Source organism: Hemibagrus wyckioides, linkage group LG14 (genome assembly GCF_019097595.1).
Source record: "Hemibagrus wyckioides isolate EC202008001 linkage group LG14, SWU_Hwy_1.0, whole genome shotgun sequence".
NCBI classification, from domain to species: domain Eukaryota; kingdom Metazoa; phylum Chordata; class Actinopteri; order Siluriformes; family Bagridae; genus Hemibagrus; species Hemibagrus wyckioides.
The window spans coordinates 4079563-4096972 of record NC_080723.1 but is presented as its reverse complement, the minus strand read 5'-3'; the positions used below and the strand labels follow the sequence as shown (position 1 = coordinate 4096972).

General features: G+C 42.6%; 1 protein-coding gene across 1 annotated transcript in view; it reads right to left on the bottom strand.

The window, feature by feature from the left end:
* Positions 1-17410, bottom strand: part of wwox (WW domain containing oxidoreductase) — a 186113-nt gene that overhangs the window by 121936 nt on the left and 46767 nt on the right. Inside the window, exons 6-8 of the mRNA XM_058407981.1 lie at positions 11265-11353; positions 3811-3996; positions 114-378 (exon numbers count right to left, since the gene is read on the bottom strand). Of these exons, the coding sequence (XP_058263964.1) occupies positions 114-378; positions 3811-3996; positions 11265-11353 (540 nt within the window). The remainder of the gene's footprint in view (positions 1-113; positions 379-3810; positions 3997-11264; positions 11354-17410) is intronic.

Here is a 17410-nt window from a genome sequence, read left to right as displayed (position 1 = left end):
ACAAGATGTGGAAATCCCTGGATTTATCATGTTCCAGTTGTTCCAGTAGACACACTGTTTTAAAGAAGTAAGACTAAGATGTATAGACATGTAGAGAAGCAGCCGATCCTTACCATGGACTTGGTGAAGGGGCGTGCCAGGTTGAAAAGGAAGGTCATGAGCCACCAGCTCCGGTGGATGGATGTATATATCATGTTCCCAGGATGCACTGCGTTGGAAGTGACCCCGTGAGGAGAGAGGCGACGGTGCAGCTCACTGGAGAAAAGGATGTTGCAGAGCTTGGCCCTGTTGTAGGCCAGCATGGACCAGTACTCCTTCTGAGGTGGTGAGAGCAGAGCCAGATCCACCTTCCCACAAGAATCCACCAGATCTGTGAACCTACAGCAACAGGAGGGGACCAGAGTGAAGATCCAGACATGGCAATCACAATATTTCCTAGTTTCTAGTAGTTCTAACAAAAAGTCTTCCTAGTTTTTACTGATTCAGCTGATGATGGTAGGGGACAATTATCAGTATCGTGAAATACAGCACACTATCCATCTCATTTTCATATGATTTCACTTTTTCATAACTGCAACTGTTTTTAATGAGAACGTTCCCCCTGTTGCCCTAAATGCCCCTTACATGGGTATCAGTTTCTTCAGAAAATGTTTCACACCGGGACTCAGTTCAGTTTCAGCTCAGTTCTTCCTAGTTTTGTTGTAGTTATGGGATGTGACAACAACACTGACTTTCACAAAGCTAATAGGGAAAAGTCTCGATCATGGGTCACATGACCATGTACTGGACCTAGGACCAAATACCAAGGACCGAGTGGCTCAGGTCTGATTTGAAAAGATCGGGTTCTTGGCAAAAAATTAGATTTGTGTCACATTAACCTGTGATGTGAATGAACCTCAGTTTCCATTAAACACCATAGATAGATAGACAGATAGATAGACAGATAGACAAATACATAGAAGGACAGACATACAGACAGACAGATAGATAGATAGATAGATAGATAGATAGATAGATAGATAGATAGATAGATAGATAGATAGATAGATAGAAGGACAGACAGACAGACAGATTTGTCACTTTAACCTTGTGATGTGAACGAACCTCGATTTCCATGAAACACCATGCTAAAAGAATTGTGAGTAATATTAACCTTCTGAAAAATGTTATAGAAATCCTGTCGTAATTAAAGCTTAAAAAAGGGCAGAACTAGTCTTTAAACAAAAACAAGAAAAGAAGGAAACAATATCCGCTCTGGCGAAGGCCTGCGCTTGCAGCACTGTTACAACCTGGCTTAGCTTAATGCAAATCAAAGCTGTGACATGATGTTGTTTAATTGGCTCCGAATGAGCTGTTAAACACCAGATGTTTGACAAGGCTTCATGAACACAAAGCTGTGTGTACATGGACGCCAGTGTGTGTGTGTGTGTGTGTGTGTGGTTAAAGCCTGGAGAGATGGTTTACTGTAAGAAATTCTCTCTCCCAAGGAGTTTATGTCTAATTGTTTGTTCCAAGCTCATCTCTCTCTCTCTCTCCTCTCTCTCGCTCTAAACAGAGTCAACATTTACATTTTCACTAAAGCCATTATGCAGCAGCCAATCAAACTGTTCTATTTGCTGTTGACAAGCCCCATGTGCCCATGTTGGGCTGTGGTTTGGCATGTTATATCTCTGGTTAATTAACAAACAGCAGCTGCACGCTAGTTCTTTCCCCATACAATGCTGCCTCGGGCCTGGAGCACAAGACTCGTGTACTGTAGTGACAAAAGATGCTCACACTGGGTACAGCTAAAGAAAGTCTAGGAGCCTGTCTGTCACTCTGTTCCCTAAGCCTTAGTGTAAAGGAGTCTTAGGTTCATTCATTTATTCATTCATTTATTCATTCATTCATCGTCTTCCGGAGCCGGGTCGCATGGAGCAGGGATGCCCAGACTTCACTCTCCCTAGACACTTCCTCCAGCTCTTCCGGGGGGATTCTCAGCCGAGAGACATAGTCCCTCCAGCGTGTCCTGGGTCTTCCCCGGGGTCTCTTCCTGGTGGGGAATGCCTGGAACACCTCCCCAGGGAGACGTCCAGGAAGCATCCGAAACAGATGCAAGGGCCACCTCGACTGGCCCCTTTCAATGTGGAGGAGCAGCGGCTCTACTCCAAGCTCCTCACCCTATCACTAAAGGAGCGCCCCACCACCCTACGGAGGAAACACATTTCGGCCGCTTGTATCCGGGATCTCGTCCTTTCGGTCATGACCCAAAAGCTCATGACCATAGGTGAGACTATGAGAGAGTCTTAGGTTTGTTTTCCTGAAAACTCAGCGCTCATTTCCTTCTCTGCTTCGCCTACCTGTCTCGCCAGGTAAAGGTTTTACTCAGTGCTTAAGTAGAAAATGTAATTTTCCCCAGGTCAAAGGTCAAGCCAGCGAAGTGAAAACGGCTCGTATTGAAGCAAGTGAGCGCGGGGGAGAAACGGAGGAACAGAAAATCACAAGAAATGTTTCTTTTGAACTGCAAACTGTGTGGGAAATGACAGTACTGTAGAAAAGTGTGTGTGTGTGTGTGTGTGTGTGTGTGTAAGCTCAGCCCAAGTCATTAAGAGGTTAGGGGATGAGTAATGGTAGGAGGTTCTGGTGGCACGGAGGTACTGTGAGGCTGAAACATTATTGTTATTTTCTCTTCCTAATCAGTGAAGAGTATTTGAACTGTCCTCAAAATAATTCTCCTGCCCTTTTCCTTTGTCCATCACCCTCAACTATTTATTAAGACCGGTGTTCCGCATCTCCCCATCCCTGCCCCACCAGTACAGTGTGCTTCCAGAAAACACCTCTCCACCCATACGCTCCATCACTCGCACGCTAACCTAGCGCAGGAACGCTGAAACGTTTCACAAGCTTAGCATCCACCCATTTTCTGTACCCGCTTTTTTCCTAATTAGGGTCACGGGGATCTGCTGGAGCCTATCCCAGCACACCTTGGGCGAAAGGCAGGGGTACACCCTGGACAGGTCGCCGTATATAGAGACAACCACACGCACTCACACTAACTCCTATGGGCAATTTAATGGGCATGTTTTTGGACTGTGGGAGAAAACCAGAGTAATCGGAGTAAACCCACAAAGGCACAGGGAGAGCATGCAAATTCCACACAGAAAGGCCCCTGCCTGTTCGAACCCGGGATTCAAACCCAGGACCTTCTTGCTGTGAGGCGACAGTGTTACGCACTAAGCCACTGTGCTGCCCCTGTCTTCGATCAATCATGGCAATTCTATTCAATTAATTTGGTCAGAATCGATATATCACCTGGAAACTACACGTGAACTGGTGAAGTATTTTAAAATCACACGATCCAGTGAAGTCTGGTTCCTCTCAGATTTCGCCCCAGGTAGTTTTTCCTCGCTTGCCTCTGACTTGCTCATTAGGAATCGATTTTACATTTATAATTTATTTCCTGAATTGAAATAGTTCTGGAAAGCTGTTTTGTGATGATTGAAATAAAACTGAATTAGAAACTGTACACCAGAAGTCGGTTGGCTTTTGAGAATAAAGCGTATTAAATGCACATGAGCCATGAGATCATCAGACACGTATGTTTCAACGTTTCTTCTGACTTCTGCTTCGCATCGCCTGTCTTTGACTCAGTACAAAAGCTCCATATAAAAGCGTTTGGAAATTATTCCTATAAAATTGTAATGCAAAATGACAGACATCGACTCCTATTAGACGTAGCATCATTTCTTTCCCTGTTGGATTGCAGGATTTAGCTTGCTCAGGCCATAAAAGAGGGAAGAGAGGGAAGAGATGGTACAGGAAAGCACTGACCTGTGAGATTCAGAGGACAGCACTACCACACGGGCAGGAGCTGAACGCCGCAGCACGTTCTGCAGCAGCTGCACTAGATAGAAGTGGCCCAGATGGCAGATCTGGAAGGTAGACTCCAAGCCGTCCTCCGTCAAACGCCATGGCTGCGTACACACCGCCGCATTACACACCAGGATGTGCAGGGGCCTATACACACACACACACACACACACACACATTATAAATAACACTTGCATTTAGCTACTTGTTACAGAAGTCTGACATTCCTTTAAAGTCACGCATGGGGGGTGGGGGGTTACAATCACATGCCTGACACAAGAAATAGTTAAAGAAGGCAATTATATTCACTATTTTTGTATCGTGATATTCATAGAACTCAGCGCTACGGGCCAAAAATAGCAAGTTTAAAAATAATCCGGTTGCCTGAAAACAGCACAGGATGTGCAGTGCTGTTCTGGTGGAAAGGCGGGAGAGGGGAAACGGCACGCGAGGGGAGAAAGGTGAAAGAGGTAGGACAATGGCTGTGAAAGGTGAGAGAGGAAAGGCAGCGGGTGCGAGAAAGCAGCTAATGGTGTCAGCTGACATCTGGGCTGGAATCCAGCTGGAGCTGCAGCCACTCTGTAGGATCAGCTAAATCAGCTCGAAGAAAGGTGAGAGCTACTTCGCAGAGGCATCTTGGGACATCACTTTTCCTCGTATGTCCTCGGAGGAGTACGGCGTTAACGTCTTAGGGTACAGGACCTAAAGCTAAAATAAATCATTCATAGCAGAGCTGCACAATTCTCCATCTAACAGCTGAAACTAGTATTTAGGGTTTATTTAGCAGAGTTTAGATAGATAGATAGATAGATAGATAGATAGATAGATAGATAGATAGATAGATAGATAGATAGATAGATAGATAGATGGATAGATGGATAGATGGATAGATAGATAGAGAGATAGACAGACAGACAGACAGACAGATAGACAGATACTTTATTTATCCCAAATCCGAAATTTACAACTTCCAGCAGTATCCACAAACATAGGTAATAAATAATAAAATAAATAAAATAAAAAATATAACAAAAAATACTAAATACTAGAAATTTAAAGGTAGATAATAGAGATACGGTAAGGTAAGCAGAGATAATAAGGTAAGCAGATAAGGTAAGGTAAGATACCCGGTCTGTCAAGATTATATGATAAAGTGGGACAATTTGTCTCGTATGTTCTCCATTAAATGAGGTGGAATCACGTAATGACCTGCTTATCACATACAACTAGATTATGTTACATGAATAATGAATTCAGAGCATGCTCCGAATAAATGTTTATCATTAGATGAGACAATTCTATAACCCAGTCCACTAATGAGGTTAAAAACAACTTATTCAAAAAGTGCAGTGAGAAGACTTGCTTCAAATAATGCTTTGTTTTTTAGGCTTCTGTCTAAGTATAAACCACAAGATGAGTAAAACAAGGTCATCTCACATCCGGGAACATCTGTCCCAACCTCTGGAAGATCCTTGCCTTTGACAGAGTCGCTCCGCTGGTCTCGAACCCTTGGTGGCGCCGCAGAACAATCTGAATCCACCCCACCAATTTTTAATTTCTTCCATTAGAATTAATTATGAGAGCCAGAGGCAATTTGTGTACTCTGTGTTTAAAACTGCCTGCACTATTAATTAAAAACTGGTTGCTGGAAAATTAATGGAGGAATTGTTATTCGCCTGCTATAATGAGCTTTCTCTATGACATTAAAAAAAGGAATGCATGATGCGTTTCCCCCCCAGGTTCGGAGAGGAAACACCGTCGTCTGCATCAGCGCAAGAGGATGTAGGAAGGGGTGCGCAGTGGAAACGATCAAGGAAATAAATTCCTTTATTTACGTGGAGACCTGCGGAAAACCTTCACCTGGGAAACTTTTTACATTTACTTAAGTTTATTTAAACAGAAATATAAACGTCTCCCACTGAAATCCAACAACGTCCTGGCTCGTTTTATATCAGACTTACGGCGATGATAGAATTCATTTGTTTGTACTGATTAAAAATGACCGGAAAAGTGGTGTATTGGTGAAAAGGGTGTGATGAAAAGATTTACATGTTGTATAACTGATGTAGCAAAGAAAGTCGTGGTCAGAAGAGAGGGCGCAGCTAACCAAGGTCACATGAAAGACAAAAGTAAGTAGACAATGAAAGTTTTTGTTGCCTAAGAGATAGTTCCATTTTTCTAAATGGTTTAGAAAGATGTCTATAAAAACTATAAAAGTGTAACAGATGATCGAACCCATTACTCTCTGAGAAACCTTTAACGTTTGTTACTCTTGCCTGTTCCTTCCAGTGTGCTATTTTCTCAAAACTTTAAGGGTTAAATAAATACAAAATCCCCAAATCATATTTGTTAGAAAATACACTATATTCCCAAAAGTTTTGGGACACCCCTCCAAATCATTGAATTAAGGTGTTCCAATCACGTCCATGGAACATATAAAATCAAGCACCTAGGCGTGCAGACTGCTTCTCCGAACATTTGTGAAAGAATGGCTCGCTCTCAAGAGCTCAGTGAATTCAAGCTCCAGTGAAAGGAACTCTTAATGCTTCGGCTTCATGCCAAGACATTTTGGACAATTTCATGCTTTGTGGGAACAGTTTGGGGATGACCCCTCCCTGTTCCAACATGACTGCACACCAGTGCACAAAGCAAGGTCCATAAAGACATGGATGAGAGAGTTTGGTGTGGAGGAACTGACCTCAACCTGATAGAACACCTTTGGGATGAATTAGAGTGGAGACTGTGAGCCAGACCTTCTCGTCCAACATCAGTGCCTGACGTCACAAATGCGCTTCTAGAGGAATGGTCAAAAATTCCCATAAACACACTCCTAAACCTTGTGGAAAGAGTTGAAGCTGTTATAGCTGCAAAGGGCGGGTCAACTCCATATTAAACCCTACGGATTAAGAATGGAATGTCATTAAAAATCATGTGCATGTAAAGGCAGACGTCCCAAAACTTTTGGCAAAAGTGTATTCGAGTTTCTTAAAAAGTGTAAGTTTTGTCAGAGTAAAGTAAGGTTTGTCAGAATTCAGTCACATTACAGCATCCACAGTATTTCCAGTCTGGATAATAAGTCAAAGGCAGATATTCAGCCTGTTATACAGACTCCTTAAAACAAAAGCCGTCTTTCTGGAGGTAGACACTGGCACCCTCGGACTGACAGCAAGCACAGACTCCACTCTACATGAGACTTAATGAAGTATGCTGTCAGATTCTCAGTGAATACTATTAAACTTTATGACTTTCACGCTTTGGTCAAAAGGCACGTAATGGAAGGAGAACACGTTGTGCGATTCCCACTGAACTGCAGAACGCTGATCCCATGGGCTGCAGCGTCCATACACCGACATATAACAACGACAACACCGGCACCGGACGCCCGTTCCCAATCAGACAACTTAGCTTTATTTATTTCTAAATAAACCTTGATCTTAATGCAACACGGTTAACATGAATTATTTATCCACCGCGTTTAAGAGCGGCAGTTCAGTATTTTTTTCAGTGTCTGAGTGAAAAAATAAAGTAAAAGAAAATCCCCTTAATGATGATGATGATGATAGCAGGGAAAGATTTCAGAGGCAGGTAACAGGATCGTGTCTGTTTCGACAGTAAAGCAACCCCCCACTTCAAGTTTCAGATATGAGGTGGCTGATTGAATGAGCCTCGGTGGGAGAGAGGACCGTGTATTGCTGTTTGCCCCATAAACTCAGGCTAATTCTCCTGGTGTGTGGCCTGTGATTTAACAACATGCCTTTACAGCAGCCTCACTCTCTTAATACAGCTCCCTGCCAGGTCTGTCCTCATAAGCAAAAAGCTAACAAACGGCTTTAATAGGCGAGCCCACATAATGTAAAAACTCCCTTTAAACTTATTAACGCGATCGAGGGGGTCTGCCGCAGATGTGCAATTTACATGCTGGGCTAGCGGGGGCGGTAACGAGGGAGCAGGGAGAAATAATCCTACATATTTACTTTCAAAGAACCCCCAGGGCATGACCTTTGACCCGAGAATAATCTCCCCACATAAAAGAGCGATTACCTTTCCTCCCTCTCCTCTGGCCACCTACTATTAAGGGGCTCTGTTTATAGTCTACACAAAGGGCTGGTGTAACAGAGCACAGATTTAAAATACACACACACACACACACACACACTTTTTTTTTTTTTTTTTTACAGTAAGGGCTAAATTAGATTGCATCCCTGACTTGGCAGTTGATATTCAGAGCTCATCAAGGTAATAATGTTACTATGGAGGGACATCTAATGTACAAGCAACGAGCGAAACGGGGAGGAGTTTTGCCCAAAAATGGAGGACATTCCACTGTATGTATGAGGTCATAAAACACCATGTGCAAGAACGGTGCTTTAGAACGGAAATGATATCAAGCCAAAATTAATTACATAGGAACAAAGGAGGGGGAAAAAAGGAATATTCATAGACATGTGATATTGATTTTTTTTTTCCTCCCTGCTTGTGACTGACCATTTGAAACAGATGATTTAATCATCCTAAAAAGTGAAACAGGAAAGTGAGCATTTCAGCTTTTAACTAGGGAAGGTGGAACGATACGGTCGGGCTGTGCAGTCGGGAGCTGCTCACCAAAACACAGCTGGATTTTTTAGCTGAGTCCAAAGCAACACACTTTAAACAGTAAAAGAACTCAATTCAATAGAATTATTTTCTAAATTGCTTTGGTTACTGTCCACATGGCCAACGTTTTTTTCTGCTGCTGCTCTAAATGTTTACTATCATACGCTGTAAAGGTAAGTAGCCCTGGAAGTGTCGTACGATTCGGGTAAACGTCACCGGATGTCGTGTAGAGGCAATTAAAATCTTTCCATCGTGCAAGTCCTAGTGTGAGGAGAACAAAGAGAACGAGAGAAAGAAACGTCTGAGAAAAGCATAGATCGTGTTTCCATTTACTGGTACTGCGTGTAATTGCTGGAAGCAGAAATAAGGGGGTTGGGAGGCACCTTCACCAGCTGCCTGCTGCCATTCACACCTCAGCAGCTCCCTATTCTGATGCGAATTAATCTACTCTTCTTCCTCTGGGACACACACACACACACACATATATATATATAAATATATACCACATATATATATATATATATATATATATATATATATATATATATATATATATATATATATATATATATATATGTGTGTGTATGTATATATATATATATATATATATATATATATATATATATATATACATACACACACATATATATATATATATATATATATATATATACACACACATATATATATATATATATATATATATATATATATATATATATATATATATATATATATATATATATATATATACACACACATACATATATATATATATATATATATATACATATATATATATATATATATATATATATATATACACGCACACACATACAAGCTCACCAATAATCTAGGAACAACGTGCGCAGAAATACAAGAAAAACATTGCTCCCCCCCATTTGAAATTTGAATACTGGGAAGGTTCCGATCCAGTGGGTGTGGCTGACAAGTACAATGGTTAAGTTGTAAGAAATAGAACTAGAGCATCTCGGAGGAGTGAGAGAAGTAAGAATTCTCGTTAATTTCATTTAGTATTCAGCAAAATAATGAAGGATCTGGTGCCTATGTGTGGTTCAGGTGAGCCATGGAGGAACGTGGAGTCCCGTGCTGGAGGAGGCCACTTTACAGTGAAGTCGGTTGGGCCTGCATGTGTGTACGGCCATGTTTGAACCCCATCTCCACACTCACTGTGGGTCACTGGGCCAAGTAAATGATTTGGGTCCCAAATGGCCTTGGACTAATGGCTTAATCTTTCTCTCTTATTAAATGCCATCAGCTTCTATTAGAGCAGCCAGAGAGCTGATCTTAGTGGCGGGCTGTGGCAAAGAGAGGAAAGAAATTTGCAAGAGCCCAGGCTGTCGCTTCCTTCACTCAGCCATGACAGAGTAGAGAAAGCGTTCTAGTACAGGCACTACTAGAGACACATGCACCACAAAAGAGTAGCATGGCAGTATGACATGACTCCACTGTAGTCTCATCAAATTCAGCGCCTCACGTTCCATTCAATTCTCATTTTGGGTCCACAACAGCGTTCTGAAAGTGTGCCAACCATGGATGATGACCAGTACGGCCTCATTAGGGTTTGAACAACACAGTGCGTACCGGTTGTGTGGCAAGGTGGCGAGGTGGGGGAATGAGGAAGAGGATTTGGGGAGAGGGTGACGGTCACCTCAAGGCCTCTGGCTGCTGACCAAGCGGCTGCTGCAGGCGGCAGTGTCCTGCCTGAGGGCCTGCCCGGGGCCAGATAAGCCCTGGAATCCCCTGAGAGCCTGGAGAGAACGATATCACCACCACAACTACCAACAGTCACCTCTACCACATTCTGTGTGGGATGAAGATGAGGAAAATACAGAAGGTAGCATCTCGGCAGAGCTCAAGACGGAAAGCTGATGTGGCGGCTCACTTGGCTGCAAAATGGCTCCTCCAGCATAAAGCTGTAGAACTAACACTGTCAGAGAAATATCATAACCTAGAGAATTCAATTCTCACACAAAAATGTTTAGCATCTGTATATCTCATACAAATCACAAAATAATTACAGTTAAAAATCCTACGGGTAAACCCTTAACAGTACATGTTGCTATCACATGACAATGACTAAAGCTAAAAACACACCAATATTCCTGTGTTTACAACAACAACAAAAAACCTCAAAATTGTCTTGTTCCATTACGTTATCTGAACTGGGGGAAAAAAACAAGCATTGTGGGCTTTTTTGTTTTCTTTACACAGCCTGTCTTTGAGAGCCAATGTCACTATTCCTTTGCCTTCCGTCATGTAATGTAACTTCATGAAAGCCTTGCCAGTAATTGATTTAACTGGGAGACTGTGAAGGACTTCAAAATCTGCGGAGATGAGATTGATGGAATTATGCAGTAAGGTTGAGATACTTATTTATTGACCAGGGAGTGGGGAGGGGAAGCTTATGATGAGAGAGGCTGGACCTTTTGGCCCTGCGCTGATTTGATAGCTCGGTAATGGAGTCAGGGAAAGGAAGCAAGTGAGTTTGGTGGGGTCAGCCTCTAGCCCTGGACTCAGACCACTGCTCAAATGGAGCTAATGGCTCTCTAGAAAAGCTTGGCTAAGGCTCTAAGACTGTTTTGTTTTATGTGCGGGACTCTCTTCAGGACGGAGGGATGCATTAATGCTTTTAATTTTTAAATAATCAGGGAGACAAGGAATGTCCTGCCGATGACAAACAGAATGAAACAAAGATAAACAAAAGGTTAGAAGGCCGGTTCCATCCCACTATGATGAGGATGACGAATCAAAATGCGTTTCCATCTTCATCATTATAATACTGGAACGGATTTACTTACAGCTTCTTTGCTTTGAAGGATTCTGCAAACTCTCGGACACTTCTCAATGACGCCAAGTCCAGCGTCATGGCTTCAACACGAGCTTTGTGCTAGAGAGAGAGAGAGAGAGAGAGAGAGAGAGAGGGAGCAGAAACACAGAGCATCTTAAGCATCCATCAAAACATTCAGCATCTTTATCATCCATCATTATATGCACTAAAGCCATAGGCCACTAGTTACAGTTCCTCAGACATTTCCCACCTGTGCATTACTCTGGGTGCTATATGGCAGCGAGGCTTTAGCCACTGATATACTGACATGCCCACATTTAAATCAACTCTCTATCCGCTACAATAAATCAGGAATGCATTTCCACCAGGAAGAGTTGGACAGTCTGCGGCTGGATAGCATCTCCATAGGCTTTTTATGGCACTTTTATGATTCCCCACACTCACCGTATTGAATCCATTCAGTATTTACATTAAGTGAGCAGTGAGGTCTTGCAGAAACCTGTGCTCTTATGAAGTCTGTAATGGCATATAGAATAGGCTCGCAGGGATAAATAATGGATGAAAAAAGCCAAATCTGCAATAATGGTGCCGCTCAGCACTAGCTTTTAAGTTTACCTTTGATCGCTCTGTAACACAATCAATAAGCAGAAAGGTATATAAATCACTCCAAAAGATATAATCATACACTGACTGGTCACGGGTCAAACACAGGTCCCCTGAGGACTGAATGAATGAATGAACGAACAAACAAACAAACAAATAAATAAATAAATAAATGCTATGGACATATTCCACATAAAGCTCACTCATCAAGATGCCTTTTTTCCCCTTCTTCTCTCTGAAAACCTGAGAATCTTTCCCATTTGTTCCACCACACGGTGAAAAGCAACACTTTAGAGTTAAATGCTGTGCTTTTCTTCCTAAAAATCAGCTTGATGTCAGTTCAGTAGGTCCAGCCTTGACTCCAGCAGCATCTGTGAGGAGGGAGTAGGTTGATGAATGAGCATCTGAACTCTGCTCATATTAGAGTGGGCTTAAGAGACACGGGGCATTTTAATCATGCCACATACACTACAGTAGCCGGTTAACACACACACACACACACACACACACACACAAAAAAAGCCCTTAGCTCAGCACTTCCTGCGCGTCAACGAGCCGTCTGTCAGCCGGTAACTAGCACTAATCAAGTACACTGCAATTAGTTCTTTATACCACCCTATAAGAAGTACATCGCCATGAGGACGCCAACAACATGGTGTCTGCTCATACACACTGACTCCAACTTCATTAGCAGTCCGGAGTTATACAGTGCATTATCAGATAGAGCGCCTGATACTGAGGTAACGTGGACAGAAATGTCAGATCTCACGGCTGACAGTCGGATAGAGAGATGTCTCTCAATTTTGACACATCTGCTAGACGTTCAAGCCTTTTTTGGCTGAATTAGCATTAGTCCACGGTGCACCAGACTGAAACTGTTATGAGCTCAAGATAGTTACGAGGTGTTGAAATGTCCAGACAGCACGGGACACACAGAGCCGAGGTAACACAGACAACTGCTCTGCGTTGACTGGATTTTCCGAGTGCCTGCCAGGCTCAGAACATAATATCCCCAGCACGGTCTCTACAGAGACCCCCCGATCCGACACTACGCTTTGATATCGCGAAAACTACTGGCCTGTCACGGACCCTGGTGACGTCAGGGGAGTGAGAATATATCGTGTAATTAAGGTGTTATAAGAAGGGGCGGCTGTGTGCTAGTTAAAAAGAATGAAATGTTAGACACTTGGATGAAGTGTACTGTAAATATGCTGATGAAATGTTTCAAAGTCAAGCATGGAGCCTGAGGCCTGTTCGTGAACAAGAGTGACAGATTAAAAAAGATCACCATTTGATCAGACTAATGACTGGAAAAAGAAATGTAGATGCAATGCGTGTATGACTTATTTTAAGTCAGGCTTCGGTAGCCATGCTTGTCAGGCCTTACTGTGTGAACACTGCAGCACGAGAAACAACAGCTGGTGAGAAACACACAGCACAGACATGAAGACTAATGACTAAATGACTAAGACAACTGTTTTCCGTAAGCAGAGTAAGACGTTGCAAGATGCACCGTACCAAACTGGGGCACAAGTTTGGTTCGAAACGTTCATCTCCGGTTTCCCGACGCTTCCAATTTTCTGGATTTCAAGCTTGTCTTTCAATAGCTTCCTGGAAAAGATAAAGGCACTTATCCAAAGCGCCCTCCCTTCACCCTGTCCCTCCCCCTGTATGACTGCCTCCATCTCTCCACTTCTCTCATTAACTCGCCACCGCTATCCATTAGCTGAACCGATTAAGAATACATGCACTCCATGGTTTCCTTTTCCTCACAGTCTTTCGCCGAGCACAAGCAATCAACAGAGCAGAGAGGAGAGTAGCAGACTGTCGTTGATAAATTACCTGTCCCCTCTGAAAACCATTTATCTATTTGGGGCCGGTGTGTGAGAGGGACCTTGTCAGTGCTGCGCACTCCGTTCTCCCTGCTTCTCCATTCAAAAACTAAATCATATGAAAAAGGCAATAGAACATTTCCATATGACAAATATGCACAGGTGGAGCTGCCAGCCTGCTCTACTGTGTTTGAAGTGGCGTGAAGCAAGTGGGGGCCACGGTCATATAGAGCAGACAAATGGCCCGGAGAAAGACCATTCTTCATCAAAGAGCACGAAGAGGGAGAGAAGAGGAAAAATGCTCGACATATTATAGCCAAAAAGACAAGGGAAAGATGTTACGAAGGAACGACACTGGATTTCCTCTCCCTCTCTAGGATTGGGAATATGGAAGTTCTTCCAGCTGGGCCGTCCTGCTTGGTCCCACAGGAGCCCTGTCAACTCGCATAACCACAAAAACGTGTTCCGCCTGCCGCTATCCTCCTCTACGCTGTCCATTAGTTATGCCTGCTATCTATTCCGGAGCATCGGTCTCCCATGTCTGCAGATTGCAAGACTAACAGTACATGACACTCCGAAATAAAGCAGATGTCTGGGAACATGCGCTGGCGAAAGACCAGTTAGCCGCAAAAAAACACAGCGTCCTGGATTCGCGCGTCGATAGTAGCCCGACGTCTGAGCTGCGAGCAGATTGGACCTGGCGTAAGGACACCCTGTCCATCAGAAGCGCTGAAAACTTTGGCGCGGGACAACAACGAAGAGAAATATCTGAAAATGGCGTCAGTAAGCCGCATCACTCACGGTCATTTCATGATCATAAAACTCGAATGCATTCAAAAATAAGAAGCGTGCTGCGTATCTCGACACTTTCCACAACGCTACGGCAGAAGGAGGGGGCGGTAAATGTCTCCATATACTCCACCTTTAGCCACAGCTCAGCTCTGAGGGAGATGAATTGGTTCGGTGGGAGTTAGCAGCTGAAATAGCGCTCACAAATTATTTGATAAATGCGAGATGGAGAGGCGACAAACAGGTTTATTTTTACAGTGATGGCACCGAAGGCCTCAGGGCGCTCCCCCTGTCTCCATCACCCTCACAGGAGGCCAGCATGATTTATCATACACCTGATGAAGAGGAAGCCTGCGAAATGTCACGGGACTCGGGCGGCAAACGAAGGAGGGCTGGATTCGACAAGGCCCCAGCGTCCCTCAAGTCGACTGGCTCCAAAACAAATATGCTTTTTCATTAAGAATCGAGAAGACCGGGTGATTTCCAGACAGTCCTAAACAAGCAATCAAGGTGGATAAAAGAAAGGGAAAGGCAGATACGTAGATACAGTCAAGGAATAGACACGGATATATCCAACTTTTGCACAGGGATCAAAACTGGGAATTCCACCGACACACACGATATTACGAACACAAAATAAGACAATAACACCACACTGAGCAGGACTATTTCCTTCCCATTTGTCCAATATTTCCGAAAACGATTCATACATTAGTAGCACGTGGATAGGAAGGCGGCTTGAGCCGAATTCTCAATTTAAAAAGCATAACCGTGTCTATTACCATCTATAAGAGTAGCTGATCAGCTCATCAGGAGTAATTGATAGTTAAAGAGGATAAAAAAAAAAAGGAACAAAGGAAAGAAAAAAAATAAAAAATAAAGATGGCAGATGGGAACACAATGGACCCCCCACACCCCACCCTAAAAAAAAAAAGGAAAAAGAAAGAGTGAGCAATCTGAACGCCTGCTTTCCTCTGCAGATTGAAGTCTTGTGATGAAAATAAAGTTTATTGCCTGGAAAGAGGAGGGGAAAAAGCATGTAGAAGCATTAAAGCGACAGAGGTGAACAATTAGACAGATGGCCAGGTTTCAGAGGAAGGAGCAAAAATAAAATGAGAGAGAGAGAGAGAGAGAGAAACACATGAACAGAATCATTCAGGAATTTTATGAGGAGTCTGACAAGCCCACATCTCTTCAAGGGCACAGCAGGAGAGAGCTCGGAGGATTCCTCTGAGAAACTTTGTGCTGAATGCTGAGTGTGCAGTCGTGAGGGAAACACGGAGAGCAAAGATCACCACCGGGGCAAAGACTCCAAGCATTACAGTTAGCCCCTGATGATGACCCCAGTGCACTTAAGGAAGTGCATCTTATTAACATTACTCTCTGTCCTGAACTGTACTACACACTGTACACCATGCACTGTACACTCACAGGACTCTTCAATACACTCAGGACTCGCTGGAAACACGCAGTTTTTGTACATCCCGGATTTTGCACTAAACCTTATCTTTTGCAGCTGTTCGTAATTTTGTAAATTTTAGTATTTCGTATTTTTTTAATTTATTTAATAAAAAACATTTTGAGTTAAAAAAATTTATTTTATTTTTTATTTATTACCTTATTACCTGTGTTTGTGGATACTGCTGGAAGTTGTAAATTTCCTATTGGGATGAATAAAGTATCTATATATCTATCTATCTATCTATCTATCTATCTATCTATCTATCTATCTATCTATCTGTCTGTCTGTCTGTCTGTCTGTCTGTCTGTCTGTCTGTCTGTCTGTCTGTCTGTCTGTCTGTCTGTCTGTCTGTCTGTCTATCTATCTATCTGTCTATCTATCTATCACTATACTGTCAGATTTCTCGGAGGTATTATGAGCTTTTAATTATTTCAATTTACATAATTTTTTTTTTATTTCACCGTCAACGTTACTGAAAAAAAATGCAAGTGCATTGCACAGTGCATGCAGATATACTGCTGCTCAAAGGTAGTTACTGCTAAAAATAATAATGATCATTTCTTTCTTTATTTATTTATTAAATTTATTTATTTATTTATTAAATTTCCAACATCAACCCTGATTATAACAGAGGCTGAGCTTTACCAATAAAATCATCCTCAGATTTGTGGACTAAAAGATGAGAGATAGTTCTGTACTGTGTTCTTGAAGAGAGGAAAAGAATTCTTTTATCTTTCTAAGGTCTTGGAAAATACAAGGGAATGATTTTCGCCAGCTGATCCTGCCTTACCTTGTCTTTCTTTCTCTCTCTCTCTCTTTTCCTTCCACTATTCTGGGGTTAAAGAAAAAAAAAGAGACAAAAAAGCAGCAAAAAAAAAAATTCACCTTGTGAAGACCTGACCACACAAAATTGGTCATCAACTTTTAAGACTATATTTTATCATGTTTTTTTTTTTTTTTTAAAGCAGAAAAAAAGGTGAGGAAAAATGGTCAGTGCTCATGGTCCATACATCATCCTGTCACAATTATGACATTCGTTCATAAATACCCACCAATCTCTTCTCCACCTGGCTGCTTCCGCTATTCAAACCCTGTGGAAACAGCTAATTACTGCATCTCTCTCTCTCTCTCTCTCTCTCTCTCGCTTCTTCCCGCTATTATCTCTAATTTGTTCTTTCATCCTAAAGGAGTTACGAACGGAGAAGAAATGGAGAAATAGAGGCAGTTCAACACACATGTAACACACGCAAATGCAAACAGAAGCGTAAACTCACACACACACACACACACACACACACACACACTGCAATTAATAAAGAGGCTGGTCCCTCCAGAGCACTGGAAGAAACTGCCTGTTCAGCACATAGAAGGAGAATATGCAATTTCCCCAAGTTAAGTCTATATTAAATTGATTTCTTCTTTCACTGAGATGGGCTGGGCTCTCTCTCTCTCTTTCTCTCTCTCCCTCTC